This window comes from Magnolia sinica, chromosome 2 (genome assembly GCF_029962835.1).
Source record: "Magnolia sinica isolate HGM2019 chromosome 2, MsV1, whole genome shotgun sequence".
Classification (NCBI taxonomy): Eukaryota; Viridiplantae; Streptophyta; class Magnoliopsida; order Magnoliales; family Magnoliaceae; genus Magnolia; species Magnolia sinica.
The window spans coordinates 33,766,498-33,780,814 of record NC_080574.1 but is presented as its reverse complement, the minus strand read 5'-3'; the positions used below and the strand labels follow the sequence as shown (position 1 = coordinate 33,780,814).

General features: G+C 39.5%; 1 protein-coding gene across 1 annotated transcript; it reads left to right on the top strand.

The window, feature by feature from the left end:
* The first annotated feature begins 411 nt into the window (after positions 1 to 411).
* LOC131228303 (lignin-forming anionic peroxidase-like) lies at positions 412 to 1,990 on the top strand. Its single transcript, XM_058224165.1, has 4 exons — positions 412 to 761; positions 852 to 1,043; positions 1,327 to 1,492; positions 1,580 to 1,990. Exons 1-4 carry the CDS (start codon positions 516 to 518, stop codon positions 1,963 to 1,965), a joined length of 990 nt encoding a protein of 329 aa, XP_058080148.1. The 5' UTR covers positions 412 to 515; the 3' UTR covers positions 1,966 to 1,990.
* Positions 1,991 to 14,317: the final 12,327 nt, after the last annotated feature.

Sequence of the window (14,317 nt, the reverse complement as noted above, 5' to 3'; positions counted from 1 at the left end):
GAAGTTTTTAATGGTGGGCGTTCAATCAACACTGTGCGGTTCACTTGAGATTTGGATCAACGTCATTTTTGGGCTCATACCATTATTTGACATCTAACCCGTTGATTAGGTCATACAGACTTGGATGAAGGTGTGTATATATATATCATAAGTAGGCGTGGCCTATTCGTTTCCTTTGACATTCTTGTTTTTGTCTGCAAGGAGCCTCCTCACAATACGAAGAATGGGTCGGGCCAACTACAGAGCACTTCCTAGTTCAACATAATCACGCGTTTGTCGATATCTGACCAAACCAATCTCTCTCTCTCTCTCTCTCTCTCTCTCTCTCTCTCTCCCTACTCTATATATACGTATTCTACATGTTGATATCTTCACATTTCATCTTCCTCTTCTTTGGTAGCTAGCATATAGAGAGAGTATTCCATTCCATCCTCTGTCTTTCTATCTTGCTTTCTTTTCTTAGCATTGCTTACACACCTTTCATATCTCATCAGAGATCTTTCGACAACTAAGAAATGGGATTGCATGTTGTGAGACCAACAAGCTGTTTTCGCAATCCTATTGCATGTGTTCTTGCTACCATGTTCTGGTTGTTGTTGTTGACCATCCCAAGCCAAGCCCATCTATCACCTACATTCTACCAAAATACATGTCCAAGAGCCCTCACTACGATTCGGACTGCCATAAGGACCGCGATTGCACGAGAGCGTAGAATGGCGGCATCCCTTGTTCGCCTCCATTTCCACGATTGCTTTGTTCAGGTGTGCTTGTGTAATGTTTTCTTCCAAGGCGTTCTTCTTATTGTGTTTTTATCCATACTCTTGTGGGCTGACACAGTCATAGGATTACAGGGATGTGATGGATCAGTCTTACTCGACGACTCTCCTTCAATTGAAAGCGAGCAGAATGCGCCTCAGAATTTCGAGTCTGCGAGAGGATTCGAAGTCATTGACGATGTAAAATCTCAAGTGGAAAATGTGTGCCCAGGAGTCGTATCATGTGCCGATATACTTGCTGTCGCGGCAAGGGATGCTTCTGTATATGTGAGTGGATTACATCTAACAAATGAAATTTACTTGCTGCTTTTCATGATTTGATAATTACATATTCTAGTTTCTTTGTACTAGAAATTCAACCTATTCTCAGACTGACTGGCCCAAAAAAAATCGTATTGTGGAATTCCAATATCAACCCCAAGCCAGTGTTTCTTTTTAACCCAAATGGGCTCCCTAGAACGTGGGCCCAAGCTAACCACCACCAACTCAGTGCAATGCTATTTTGAGAGAAAACATGTATATTGATGTTTGGTTGTTGTTGAAAATTCAGGTGGGTGGCCCAACATGGACGGTGAAGCTTGGAAGAAGAGACTCCACAACTGCAAGCCAATCCCAAGCAGCAAGCAACCTTCCAAGGTTCACAGACAGCCTAGAAACCCTCTTAGACTCCTTCAGTAGCAAGGGCCTCAATGCAAGAGATATGGTTGCACTCTCAGGTTTTTAATCTACAAACTCAACAATCATGCAACTTCTTCTTTCATTCTCTCCTTCAAGCTTGTATTCACATGTCTGAAAAATGACAGGTGCGCATACAATCGGTCAAGCGGCATGTGCAACCTTCCGAGACAGAGTATACAACGAATCTAACATCGATGCCGGCTTTGCAAGCACTCGCAGACGTGGTTGTCCTTCCGTCGGCGGGGACGGCAACCTGGCCCCACTTGATTTGGTTACACCCAACTCATTCGACAACAACTACTTCAAGAACCTGATCCAACGGAAAGGTCTGTTACAGTCTGACCAGGTTCTCTTTAGTGGAGGATCGACAGATGGTATTGTTACAGAGTATAGCAAAAACCGAGCGACTTTCAACTCAGATTTTGCAGCAGCAATGGTGAAGATGGGAGACATCAGTCCTCTAACCGGCACATCTGGACAAATAAGGAGATTGTGCGGTGTCGTCAACTGATCATTTAGATGTGAAAATTCATTTTAAGTTCATTGTTACTAAGTGTTCATATGTTATCAGGTTCATTTCTAAGTAGGATTTTGTTGTAAGTTGAAAGGTCCGTTCCATTCTTTCTTTTATTGTTTTCCAAGTGTAATATTATATATATGATTTATGTACTCTCTAGCTGTATCATCATCAGTTTCCTTCTTTGCAAGATCTACGCATAAACACGGTATCAAATTCCATGGGTTGTGATTCAATGAGGGGCCCTCATGTGAGGTGACTGACATTACCTGTAACGACCCTGAATTTTTAGCCATATGAAACCGCCAGTTTAATTAGGCTTAAAAGTTTAATTTTGTGATTAATAACAAAAACAAGTCACTTAACACATAGGTAGAGACATTGTTGGTTCGAGGTAAGGTCAGAGGATTGATTCAGGATTTTTGGAAAGTATCAATATTAAAACATGCAATAGAAGGATTTTAAATGACAATTGTAGATCTTGTATAGTTTAGATGCAATTTATGAAAGTGAAGGAGATAGAGGGGAAAAAACCAAAAAAAGTTCGGAAAATCGTATCATGCAGCTAAACCCAACCAACTTTGAGAGATCGATCGAAGTACGCTTTCAATCGATCGAACAGGTTGATTTTTACCCAGCAACCAAAAGTTAAAATTCTAATATTATTCAATTGATTGATGCCCGTTTTCGATCGATCGAGGGCTTCCTCAAGTGGTCTCGATCGATCGAAGGCCTCAACCGTACATGGTGAAAATTGTCTAGCAACCAAACTAATTAAATATGGTCTTTATCGACTGATTGATGAGTGGGTTCAATCGATCGAAAGTGATCAAAAGTGGCCAAAGTCTTGGGATGTAAAATTCAAAATTTTCAATATCTAGTTGATTGATCGAAGAGATCGATCGAGAGCATTCATGCTAGCTCGATCGATCAACCACATTGATCAACAACCTCCTATATTAATTTCTAAATTGAGATAATGAGATTAATAAGACCATAAGACCTGTAATTTTCTCAACGAATAATAGTAGGTCATCTTGGATTGATCAAAGTTGGATTCCACTAGATGGAATAGCTAAATTAAATTCATGATTTGTTAAACTATTTTAATAGGGATTCAAATTTTAGATTCCAAAGCATACAATTGATTAGAGGATTTAACTCTACTAAGAACACATGTGAGTGAATCCTAACATGTCTCATATTTATATTAATACGATGAATTGATTGTTGCTATGATTGTTTGTATTAGCCTGTTCTGATAGGTTATTGATTTATGATGATTATGATGAACAATTATTATTATGAATTGCACATCATTATAACCATGAATTCACTATTTCTTCTCATATGGAGAGATGTAGTTGATTGTTACATATGTTAATGCACAGAGCATTGAGCATGCATTACATTTATTCATAGCTTTCTTATGCAGATTCCTAGAGGTCCACTCTAAATCGACTGTATGCACATCTCGTACCGGGGTTCCTAAGAGATTTACTTAGATAGTTTCCTGGTAGATTCGTTGCTGAATGCCCACATTTAGGGAAACCTACTCAATGAGTATATGCATGCTTTGTCCATGCCTACCTATGGTAGAAGCTTGCCAGGTGTACAAGCGGGCTGGAATCACATAGCTTTTTTTAAGGTCACCATTTGATAGATACATACATTCCCGAGAGAGATGATGCTCATTTAGCTACCTCATTCCCGTCAATGTGATCTATTTATGTCATTTAGCTACCTCATTCCCGTCAATACGATCTATTTATGTCAATAAGATATTTACATACTGGTACCTCTATAAATTAAGTTTTCATTTAACCATCTCATAAATTTTTTTAATGCCAAACAAGTACTTTTGTCTTGATTTAAATTATGATTTTTCTCTAAAATGACAAAAATGCCCACCATTTAATGAGGTTGCTTAAGAAGAATTAAAAAAATAAAATTTTAAAACCTAAATGTAAATTTTATTACCGAGTTCTTATTATAAAAGAATTCTTTTAAATGGAAAAAAGTTTTCTCTGGATGTCACGTGGACATGACTTCTAAGTGGGTGCTCCATGGGACCCACAATTATTTGTGTTTTATCCATGCTGTCTATCATTTCAGGCCATAGCCCAAAAAATGCAAATCCAAACCTCAGGTGGACCATGCCATAGAAAATAGTGGTGATTGAATGCCCACCATTAAACAATTCCTAGAGCCCACTTTAATGCCCACCATAGATTCTATTTTCCATCTAACCTGTTGAGTAGGCCACAGAGACTTGGATGAAAAGGAAAAAAAAAAAAAAAAACAAATATCAGCTTGATCCAGGACTTTTATAGCATGCCAAAAGTTTTTAATGGTGGGCGCTCATCACCAGTACTGCTCCCTAAAGTGTGGTCCACTTGAGATTTAAATCTGTCTCATTTTCGGGTTTATGCCCTAAAACGATCGGGAAAAATGGATGAACTAAGTAAATTAAAAACATACATCGTAGTGAAGCTCATAGACCTTCTGGGCTAAAGGCACGGCCCTCGGTCTTGGCCAGACGAGGATTGACTGTGCCGGGGCACAGGAAGTTCCTGTAGTTGGAAACTGTGAGGGGCCCACAGAGATGCCTGTCACATATCTTCCGTCCATCAGTTTTCATGGAAAACAATAGTAAATAGTGACAGCGGAAACGTCCACCATTGAAACTTTTGTAGCCCCGAGGAAGTTTTTAATGGTGGGCGTTCATCACCACTGTTTCCTGCAGTATGGTTCACCTGAGATTTATGTCTGCCCCATTTTTAGGCTCATTCTCTAAAAAGATCTGGAAAATTGGATGGACGGCATGCATTAAACACGTACGTTCTAGTAGAGTACAGTGTGTCTACCAGTAATGACTCGCTACTCAGTAGGCTACAACAGGATTGAACGCCCACCGTTGGAAACTTTGGGCGGGCACAGAAGTTTTATATGGGGTGATATTTGTGGCTACAGTTTATCTGAGCAGTAATAACCTGTGAACCGTTTGGATAGCCTATAAACATCGTGATTGGCTTCGGAACGTTTCAACGGTGGACATTTACGTTCCCGCTGTTTCATGTGTTTTGGCCTACATGGGTTTTCAATTTGTATTTAGAGCCGTGTTTTGTTTCGATCTTGACAAACTAATGGACGGAGTGGATTTTTGATGAGCACCTGTGGGTCCCACACGATTTATGATTACACGAACTTCCTGCATAGACACCAAAGGCAAAGGGGTGCCTTTGACCGGGATTGCAATGTAGAGAGGGTCGCGGACAGCTACATAGCTAAGATGGATCAGAAAAGGGCTGGTCTATGACAGAAGTGATCTGGACCGTTGGACCTTAAATCAGGCACATCTCGTAATTTGGAATGAGTTATCGCACGTCAAATATATGACTTTGGGGTGGAACGAGCTACTTTAGCTACCCAACCCTGCTATGCCGGGTTGCCCAATCTGGATTTGCGAAATACGGCCCGATCAACGGTCATTTCTCTATTTTAATTCCGTTTTTACTATAAATAGTACGTTTTAATTTGATTATAACTCTTCATCAGTTGGCTTTAGGAGTTGAGCTAAATGTGAAAAGAGCTTAGAAAAATTAGGAGAACAGCTTGGTGAAGCCAAAAAGGACACTTACTATTTTTGGCCGAAAACATTGCGCACTAATAGACATCATGACTATCTATAAATAGTAAGTTTATTATTCATAGTAAGTCGTGAATTTTAGGAGTTTTAGTTGTAATTTGATTCTGATTTCTTTCCCATTGCTTGGTATCCCTATTTAAAGGGTTGTGAACTTGTTTTTTTTTTTTTTTTTTTGTTCTCATGGATTTAAGAAGTCTATGTGAGGATTCCGGAGAAGTTCTGTGGATTTGGAATAGTTATCCTCTTGAGGAAGATGGTACTCAACCTCACATCCTCGCAGACTGTGCACTGAGCCTCACCATGCTATATGTGATGAATCCACACCATCCATTCATTTTTCTAGATCATTTTAGAGAATGATCCCAAAAATGAAGCAGATCAAATTCTCATGTGGATTGCACCGCAGGAAATAGTGGTGATGAACTCCCACTATTATAAACTTCTTGTGTGGTACAAAAGTTTTGGATCAAGCTAATGTTTGTTTTTTTCCTTCATTCAGGTCTGGGACATAATCAACAGGTTAGACATTAGGGTGGGTAATAGGAAGTTTTTAATAATAGCCTCTCAATAACCACTGTTCTTATGGCAGGTCCACCTGAGATATGGATCCCTCTTATTTTTGGGTTCATACCTTAAAATGATCTGGAAAAATATATGTAGGCATGGATATAATACATACATCATGGTGGGTTCCACGGAGCACCGACCAGCGACCACGTCCCTATTGCTTAGCAATCAGTTCCACGGAGCATCCACGCTATATCTGCAAAGGCTACAGCCTTAATGTCGCTAGGGCGTACAATAATCATAACACACAATGCAAGATGCATTAGTCACACAATTCAGTCATGCATCAATCCAGCACATACAATGCACTCATGAGGGAGAACTCCACCTATTAGGGAGTCCCATAAATAACCTGCCCAATGGCACATGCAATGGTCAACCACATCTCATAACAAACATGCAAATGATGCGTATGAGCATTTATCATGATGCTATGCTATCACGTACTCAGAATCGGTATCGATAACTGGCCTATATACAAGGCGGGGTTCATAGATGGACAGCCGATCTAAACCATAATATAAAGATCGACCCTCGATTGTAGATATACCAAATCTGATAGCACGGATTCTTCCGTCTACGGCGATGATGAACTCTCCTCATATCAACGTTGGGCCTAGGTGACCTACCTATAATCCTAAGGATCCAGTACAAACTTCCTTCACCACACTATTATATGGCCCGCTAGATGCCCTATGGGGCCCAAATAAGTCCTAAAGGGAATCCAAGATTAAAACAATCCTACTAGCAACAAATGGGGGCCCAAATCTTGGGTTATCCCAATATGAATAGATGGATCATGCACATATCAATGGCGCCCAATAATTAGGGTCAACCCACTTAGAAAAAGATGAAAATGGGCTTAACAAAGGCCTAAGGGAAGGTCACAATGTAGATATTTGACCACTATTGCCCATCAATGTGGACATTTAACCAACATTGCTCCCAAGGAGTGGCCCACGTAGAGCCTAACATATAATGGGGCCCATGGCCTCACACAAGGGACTCATACACAACATAATGGGCCTCACACAAGGGCCTAATGAAACAACTCATAGCCCTCAAATGGCTGGGAATAAAATGGACTTCTCTCATGTTATCTCATACATCATTATGGCCTCACCACATGGGCCTCTCATATATCACAGTGGGCCTCATCATATGGGCCTCTCAAACATTACAATGGGCTGCACATATGGGCCACACAAACATCATATTGGGCCGCACATATGGGCCACCCAAACATCATATTGGGCCTCACCATGTGGGCCTCACAAATATCATATATTTATCATCATCCATACATCAAGCAAAACATAGTTATCTTGTCCACAATATCATCACGACAATCAATACGTACATTATTATCACTTAGATATCAAGCATGATGGTCAACTAGCACGTTTTGTCATCATGCATATAAATATATAATATCATTATCATTACCATGAGGATCATCTTCACTTCATGATTAACATAAAAAATGTCATAAGTAACGCCAATAATTACTCATCCATCATTAATGCACATGTCATAATTCATCATCCATTAAATCATAATCATCATTATTACGTTACCATACATGTATCATCATCTCACTCATCACTAGGTGCGTCTTACTTACTGTGACTCCCACACTGGACTTGAACTACATGCAAGGCATGAGGTCACATAAGTTAAGTGTGAGTCCCACTTGATGAATTAATAAGCCAACCCAAGGGTATAAATGTCCAACCACAACGCTTTCAATGGTGTGGATCTAGTTCCACAACTAAGTGGGTGCCACACATTCCACCAACTAGAAACAATGCACAATCTCAAATATAAATGATAACATGCTAACATCTTTCATGTCATATATCATATTGGGCCCACTAGCCACTTACACAACAAACCATGAAAAGCTCAATAATATCTGAGAGTTATTTTTCAGAGTTTAGATGTTGCATAAAATGCTTTGGGAAGGTGGTGGACCATACTAACGTGGCCCCACATAAATTTTACATCAAACAGATATTTGCACAAATATTGGTTTCTGGCCATCTTCAAATCAGATTTATGATCATGTGGGACTCACATATGAGGAAAGGAAGGGTCCATCTGGTAGCTCTATGTATGGGCTCTAAGAGGTATAAGGCAGGCCTCATTAGTTGGGTCTGTACAATTTATGGTGCTGGTCCAAACATGTATACTTTGAGAAACTATGCAGGAAATATAGTGCAAAATTGGTTCTAGCCCAATTTTGAGTATGTCCCATGATCATAAGGGACCACCTTTCAGTGTGCTGTCTAGTGCCTTTGGTATTACTATATATGTACTTTAAAAATTATAAGCTGGGACCAACTGATTGCTTACACGTAATATTTGGTATAGGGTCAAACATAGGTACTTTAATTTTCTGCACAACCATGACTGACCACATTTTGGGATCCACTCCCTGACCATGTGGGGTTTGATTTAGCCCAAGTAAAATATTATTTATCTATTCATTGGTATAGGTTAAAGGTTCCAAGTGATGACTTACTCATTTCTCCAACGTGTGGTCCACTACAGAGGCCCAAAGTTGGTATAAAACACAAATAAGCAGACAATTTTTACTAATGGGGTTTGTCACAACTTAGGGCATAATTTCCAAACACATATTAGGGATCATTCCTAACAAAAAGGTGGGACATCCCATCTCAATTATATAAGGACTAAACATCCCCCAAAGTGGGACCCTTAACTACAGAGTGTAGGGCCCACTACAAGGTATCAAGGATGCCTACATGCAATACAGTTAGGTGCTTAGAAATTTTCAGCAAACAGAAAATGCAAAGGAAATGAGATAGATCAAATGGCAAGTGAGGCCCACATGCTAGCAAGACATAGATAAGAGACACACAACAATGTACATGGGTTTTCAGATTGGATGAATTAATAAAATGTATAAATCACAAGTGATCCCACACCCCAGTTGGTCAATAAGAGGATGAATGTTATGTACAGCATATATCCAACATACACATTAAGTAACACATGAAATGTATTGATCAAATCTCTATGATCAGATTCTCTGTTGGAAAATCCGAGCCAATGAATCGTTTGGGAATACATCATTCAGGCTGTAAATAGGTTTCCAACCATACAGAGCCTTGGATCCATCTGGACCATACAAAACAATTTAAGGTTTATCCATATGGAAGCATCTATTAGTCCAGAATTTTTTAAATTTTATCATGAAATAATCTAACCATATGGACCATACATATAAATTTTTACTATCTCAAGTAAGTTAAAAACAAATATCAAATACATTGGACCATTGAAATCACGGATATGGCCCACACAAGAATGGTCATAACAAGCTCCCAAATATATATTTCGTATAAGAGCAAGATTTCAGCCATCCGAACTCTGATTGAGGCTTATTATATACCATTGGAAAGCCAGATTGATTTTCTACGAATCCAACGAAACATATATTTTTAATACATTCATTAAAGGAATTAAAAAATGGTCCTTGTTAGCAAATTGAAATTCTGCATGTGCTATTGGACAGCAGCCAAGTAAACTTGATGCTACGAATGATTGGACCGTTGGATGACTAAAAAATTTAGCCTAGAATTAGATCATATTTTGGTTCATAATATTCCCAAGTTTCAACTCCAATCTTATCACGATTGATTTTATATGATTTTTAGATCTTGCTGTCCAAATACAAAAATAGGATTATATGAGAAGGGTGTGGACATGATGTTCATCATGGTAGACCATACTGACATGTGCCACTTTGCTGACCACCATATCCATAAATACATGCACACAAAAACTCCACACCAGTGAGGCCCACACATATCAGGAAAATTAAAAAAAAAGGAAGAAAGAGGAGGATGAGGAGGATGGGAGGAGGGGTGTAGACTCACCTCAATGGATGGATGGTTGGATGATGATGTGTGGTCCACTCCCTCTGGGATTGATGGTGGGTCACACCTTCACCCCACTCTCTCTTACTCTCTCTTAAAATCTTAGAATTTTTCTAAGTATAGGAAAAGAATAAGTGCAAGAGAGCTCCTACTCTTATATAGGGAATTAGGGGTTGAGGTGGCAAGATGATGTGGCAAGTTTATGAGATCTTATTGGTGCTAAAAGTGAGGTGGAAGGTGGTGTATGGCATGGGTAGTAGATGGATGAGGTGGATGGTGCTAAGCATGCATTGGCCAAGGTGGAAGAAATTTAGACATGCATTGACTAATTGATGGATAAGGGTTATGGGTTGTAGGTGATGCATGGTGGATGATGAAGTGGAGTGTTGCAATTGGTTGTTTGAAGTGATGTGACACAAATCAAGACATGCATTAGATGCATGTATAGGATGAGGTGAACATGGGCCATGATGAGTTTCTAAGGCATGGGGAGAGAGCTAATGATGAGTTTTGGGAGAGAATCCAATTTTATCTTACAGTGCTTATCTCATATGCGCTAGCTTATATTTTTGTCATGTAGAAATTGTCCTATTTTGTGGTAATTTTCATATTTTGAAAGTGGGCTTTAGGCCCACATGGGCCTAAGTCCAATTGGCCTAGCATAATAAAGGTTGCTTGTGTTACAGGATACACAATTTGAGCTGTACATTCAATGGGTCGTATATCACTAACGGAGCGTCGGATTGACACACAGTTTTCACCATTGCGACCGCAACGATGACGCGATCCACATGATAGAGGTCCCAAGATCATCCGGAACAAATCACTTAATTGAGTGATTTTTTTTGGTGCATTAGGGTACATTGTGTGGTCTATCAACAATGCGAGTTGGGACATGTGTGCATAAGTGGCGTTACAAAATACCGGGATCCCACACCCGTTCCTTTAGCCTTGCTCCAGATGCAAGTGAGAGATTTCCTTGGTAATGGCAGGCCTTTTCCTCCTTCCTCTGCCTCTCTTTTCTTACCTCACTGGGTGTTGGATTTCATATTCCAGGGTGGTTTCTTCGTGTTAGATGAGCCAGAAGCCGTTATCTGGCCGTTCGAGCCTTCAGGTTCCTTCTCCGTCAAATCTGCCTAGGATTTATGCAGAGAGCCCAAGCAGCGTAGAGGGTGGGCGAAGTGGGTTTGGCATGTGAAGATGCTACCAAAATTTTCAGTCTTCGTCTAGAGAGTGCTAAAGAATGCAATTTCGATTGATGAAGCAGTCAAAAATAGAGGCATTCCTCTTGCTTCCAGATGTGCTTGCTGCGTGGGAAATCCACTCATCTGGCCAGAATGTGAAACCTCGCATCACCTTTTCCTTTGAAGCAACTTGGCAGAGACAGTGTGGGGGCATTTCCAATCTGTTTTCAGCCTCCGTTCCTTGCCCGGCCTATCCGTGCAACACCGGCTTCGGCTCTAGTGGCATTTCCAGCCACCGTCAAGCCTGCTTCGTATCATGGGAGGGCTGACCCCTTGCTTCATTCTATGGGAAATCTGGATTTCCAGAAATGCCTCCAAATTCGAAGGGAATCTCCCGTTGGCTGCTACGATCATAGCTCGGGTTTCATGGAGGTTGGCTTCGTCTTGTTCGCCTACTCAAGCCAACTCGGTTCATCTAGCGGCCATTCTTTCAACTCTCCATGATCAGGGTAACGTTGATTCTTTTGGGCTAACGACCTATTTGGAGTTGGTGAAATGGAGAAGGCCAAAATTCGGTTGGGTCAAACTCAACGTCGATGGGTCAGCTAGAGGCAACCCAGGCCCTTCCGGTGGGGGTGGCATTTGCAAAGGGGCTATCGGTGAATTTCTTTTCGCTTTCTTGGTGTTATAGGTTTGGTTCCAATGCTAGAGCGGAGTTTCGAGCAGTCTACAATGGCCTTGCCTATTGTAGAGCTACGTGGTTCGTCAACGTGAAGGTAGAGTCGGATTCCATATTAGTGGTGGGTCTCCTAGATGGGACATATAAGTCGAGTTGGAGTTGGATGTATTGGTTGTAGAGGATAGAAAGACTGAGTGTCGAAAGTCAAATCAGTTTTTTCCTCATTCTTAAGGAAGGGAACGACCCAACGGATGGTTTAGCCCATATGGGGTCTGATCAGCAACTCTCCTTTCTTACAAATGACTCATCGGATCTTCCTCCCCATGTCAGGGGGCTAATTTTTTTAAGATAAAGTGGGCCTTAGTAACCTTAGGGAGGAGTTTTTGTCAGACTGAACCCGGCATTAGTCCGTTCATAACTTTATTTTTTTAGTTTCTCCACAAGATAGGCTTCCCGGGTCTTTTTTTCTCGGGCAACCCAAAAGCGGTTGTGGTCTCTGTACATGGTTCCCCCTTTATAATAAAAATTTGTCTCACATAATCATGTCGTAAACTTATATGTCTAGACTTTTCATTATAAGTGTTGTTATATGCTCTAGTTAATGTGGCTTTACTATCACAATGTAGTGACACAACCGATATAGGCTTTACATAAAAAGTGATTTTTAATAATAAAAAAATCTCTTAGCCACTTAGCCTCTTTGGTCGTTGCAGTTAAGGCTATAAATTCAAACTCTATAGTCGAGTGCGTTATGCAGGTTTGTTTCTTCGATCCCCAAGATATAGCTGCACCTCCTATGGTGAATACCCACCCTGTAGTAGACTTGTTATCGCTTGCACTCGATATCCAGCTCGCATCGGTATATCCTTCCAGTACGGTTAGAAACTCTGAGTAAAATAACCCTAAATCTTTGGTTACTTTTAAGTAACCAAGGACTCTACTGATTACATTCCAATGTTCCACACTGGGGTTACTAGTAAATCTATTAAGTTTACTTATAGCATATGTGATATCCGATCTAGTACATTGTATAACATACATAAGACTGCCTATAGCACTCGCATACTCTAGTTGTATAACTTCTCTTTCGCTATTCTCTTTCAGCTTGATACATGGATCAAATGGGGTTTTTTATTTCTTTTATATTTAGATGGTTAAACTTATTTAATATCTTCTCAATGTAATGAGATTGACACAAAGCATAACCCCCACTATGTTTTTTAACTTCGATACTTAAGATGGTATCTACATGTCCAAGATCCTTCATTTTGAATATGGAAGATAGAAATGTCTTTATTTCAGTTACACCTTTCATATTATTATTAATTATTAACATGTCATCAATATATAGACAAATAATAATTATACAGCTACCATCAACTTTAGAATATATGCATTTATCAGCTACATTATGCATGAAACCATAAGATAGTATTTTTGAATCAAACTTCTCATGCCACTATTTTGGTGCTTGTTTTAATCCATAAAAAGATTTAATTACTCTATAAAGTTTATTTTCATTTCTTAGTAGAACGAATCCTTTTGGTTGTTCCATGTATACCTCTTCATTGAAGTCACCATTTAGGAAAGAAGTCTTTACATCCATTTAGTGAATGTGAAGATGATATATGGAAACTAGCACAAATAAAATCCTAATAGATGTTATCCTAGATACAGGAGAATATGTGTCAAAATAATTTATTCATTTTTTTTGTCTGAAACCCTTAGCTACTAGTTTAGCTTTAAAGGTATGGATAGTCCCATCAGTGTGATATTTTTCCTAAATACCCACTTACAATGGGTCTAGAACCTAAAGGTAAGTTAACTAGTTCTCATGTTTGATTTGACATTATAGATTCTATTTCATTATTAATATCTTCTTTCCAAAAAACTAAGCCTCTAGAAGACAGCCTCATTATATGTTTTAGAATTATCTTCTATAGTTATTACTATATGGATTTTTCTTATAACACTTTTCCTATCTCTTTCTATAAGATGGAAAAAGATACGCTGAGAGTCTATATGATCATCGTCCAGACTTTTGTCTATTCTTATCATCTAACTCCTACAATGTTCGCTTGGAGCTTCCACTACTCGTGGAGTTAAACTCACCGGTTCTCTATTAAGAGTTTGGACTCCATTATCCCTTGACTCTAAGGATAGTGAGTTCTCAAAGAACTCAATGTCTCTTGATTCTATAATGGTGTTAGACTCTATCTATGAGTCTATAAGCTTTACTATTTTGTGCATACCCTACGAAGGCGCACTTAATAGCTCTGGGTCATAACTTGGTTCTTTTTAAATCAGGAGTTCTACAATATGCAAGACACCCTCATACTTTAAGATATCCTAGGTTAGGTTT

Excerpts from the sequence above, each read along its gene's own strand:
- LOC131228303 (XM_058224165.1), top strand. The coding sequence starts at position 516 with ATGGGATTGCATGTTGTGAGACCAACAAGCTGTTTTCGCAATCCTATT. Across the intron at positions 1,044-1,326 it reads CAAGGGATGCTTCTGTATAT|GTGGGTGGCCCAACATGGAC; the intron begins GTGAGTGGATTA and ends TTGAAAATTCAG. Across the intron at positions 1,493-1,579 it reads AGATATGGTTGCACTCTCAG|GTGCGCATACAATCGGTCAA; the intron begins GTTTTTAATCTA and ends GAAAAATGACAG.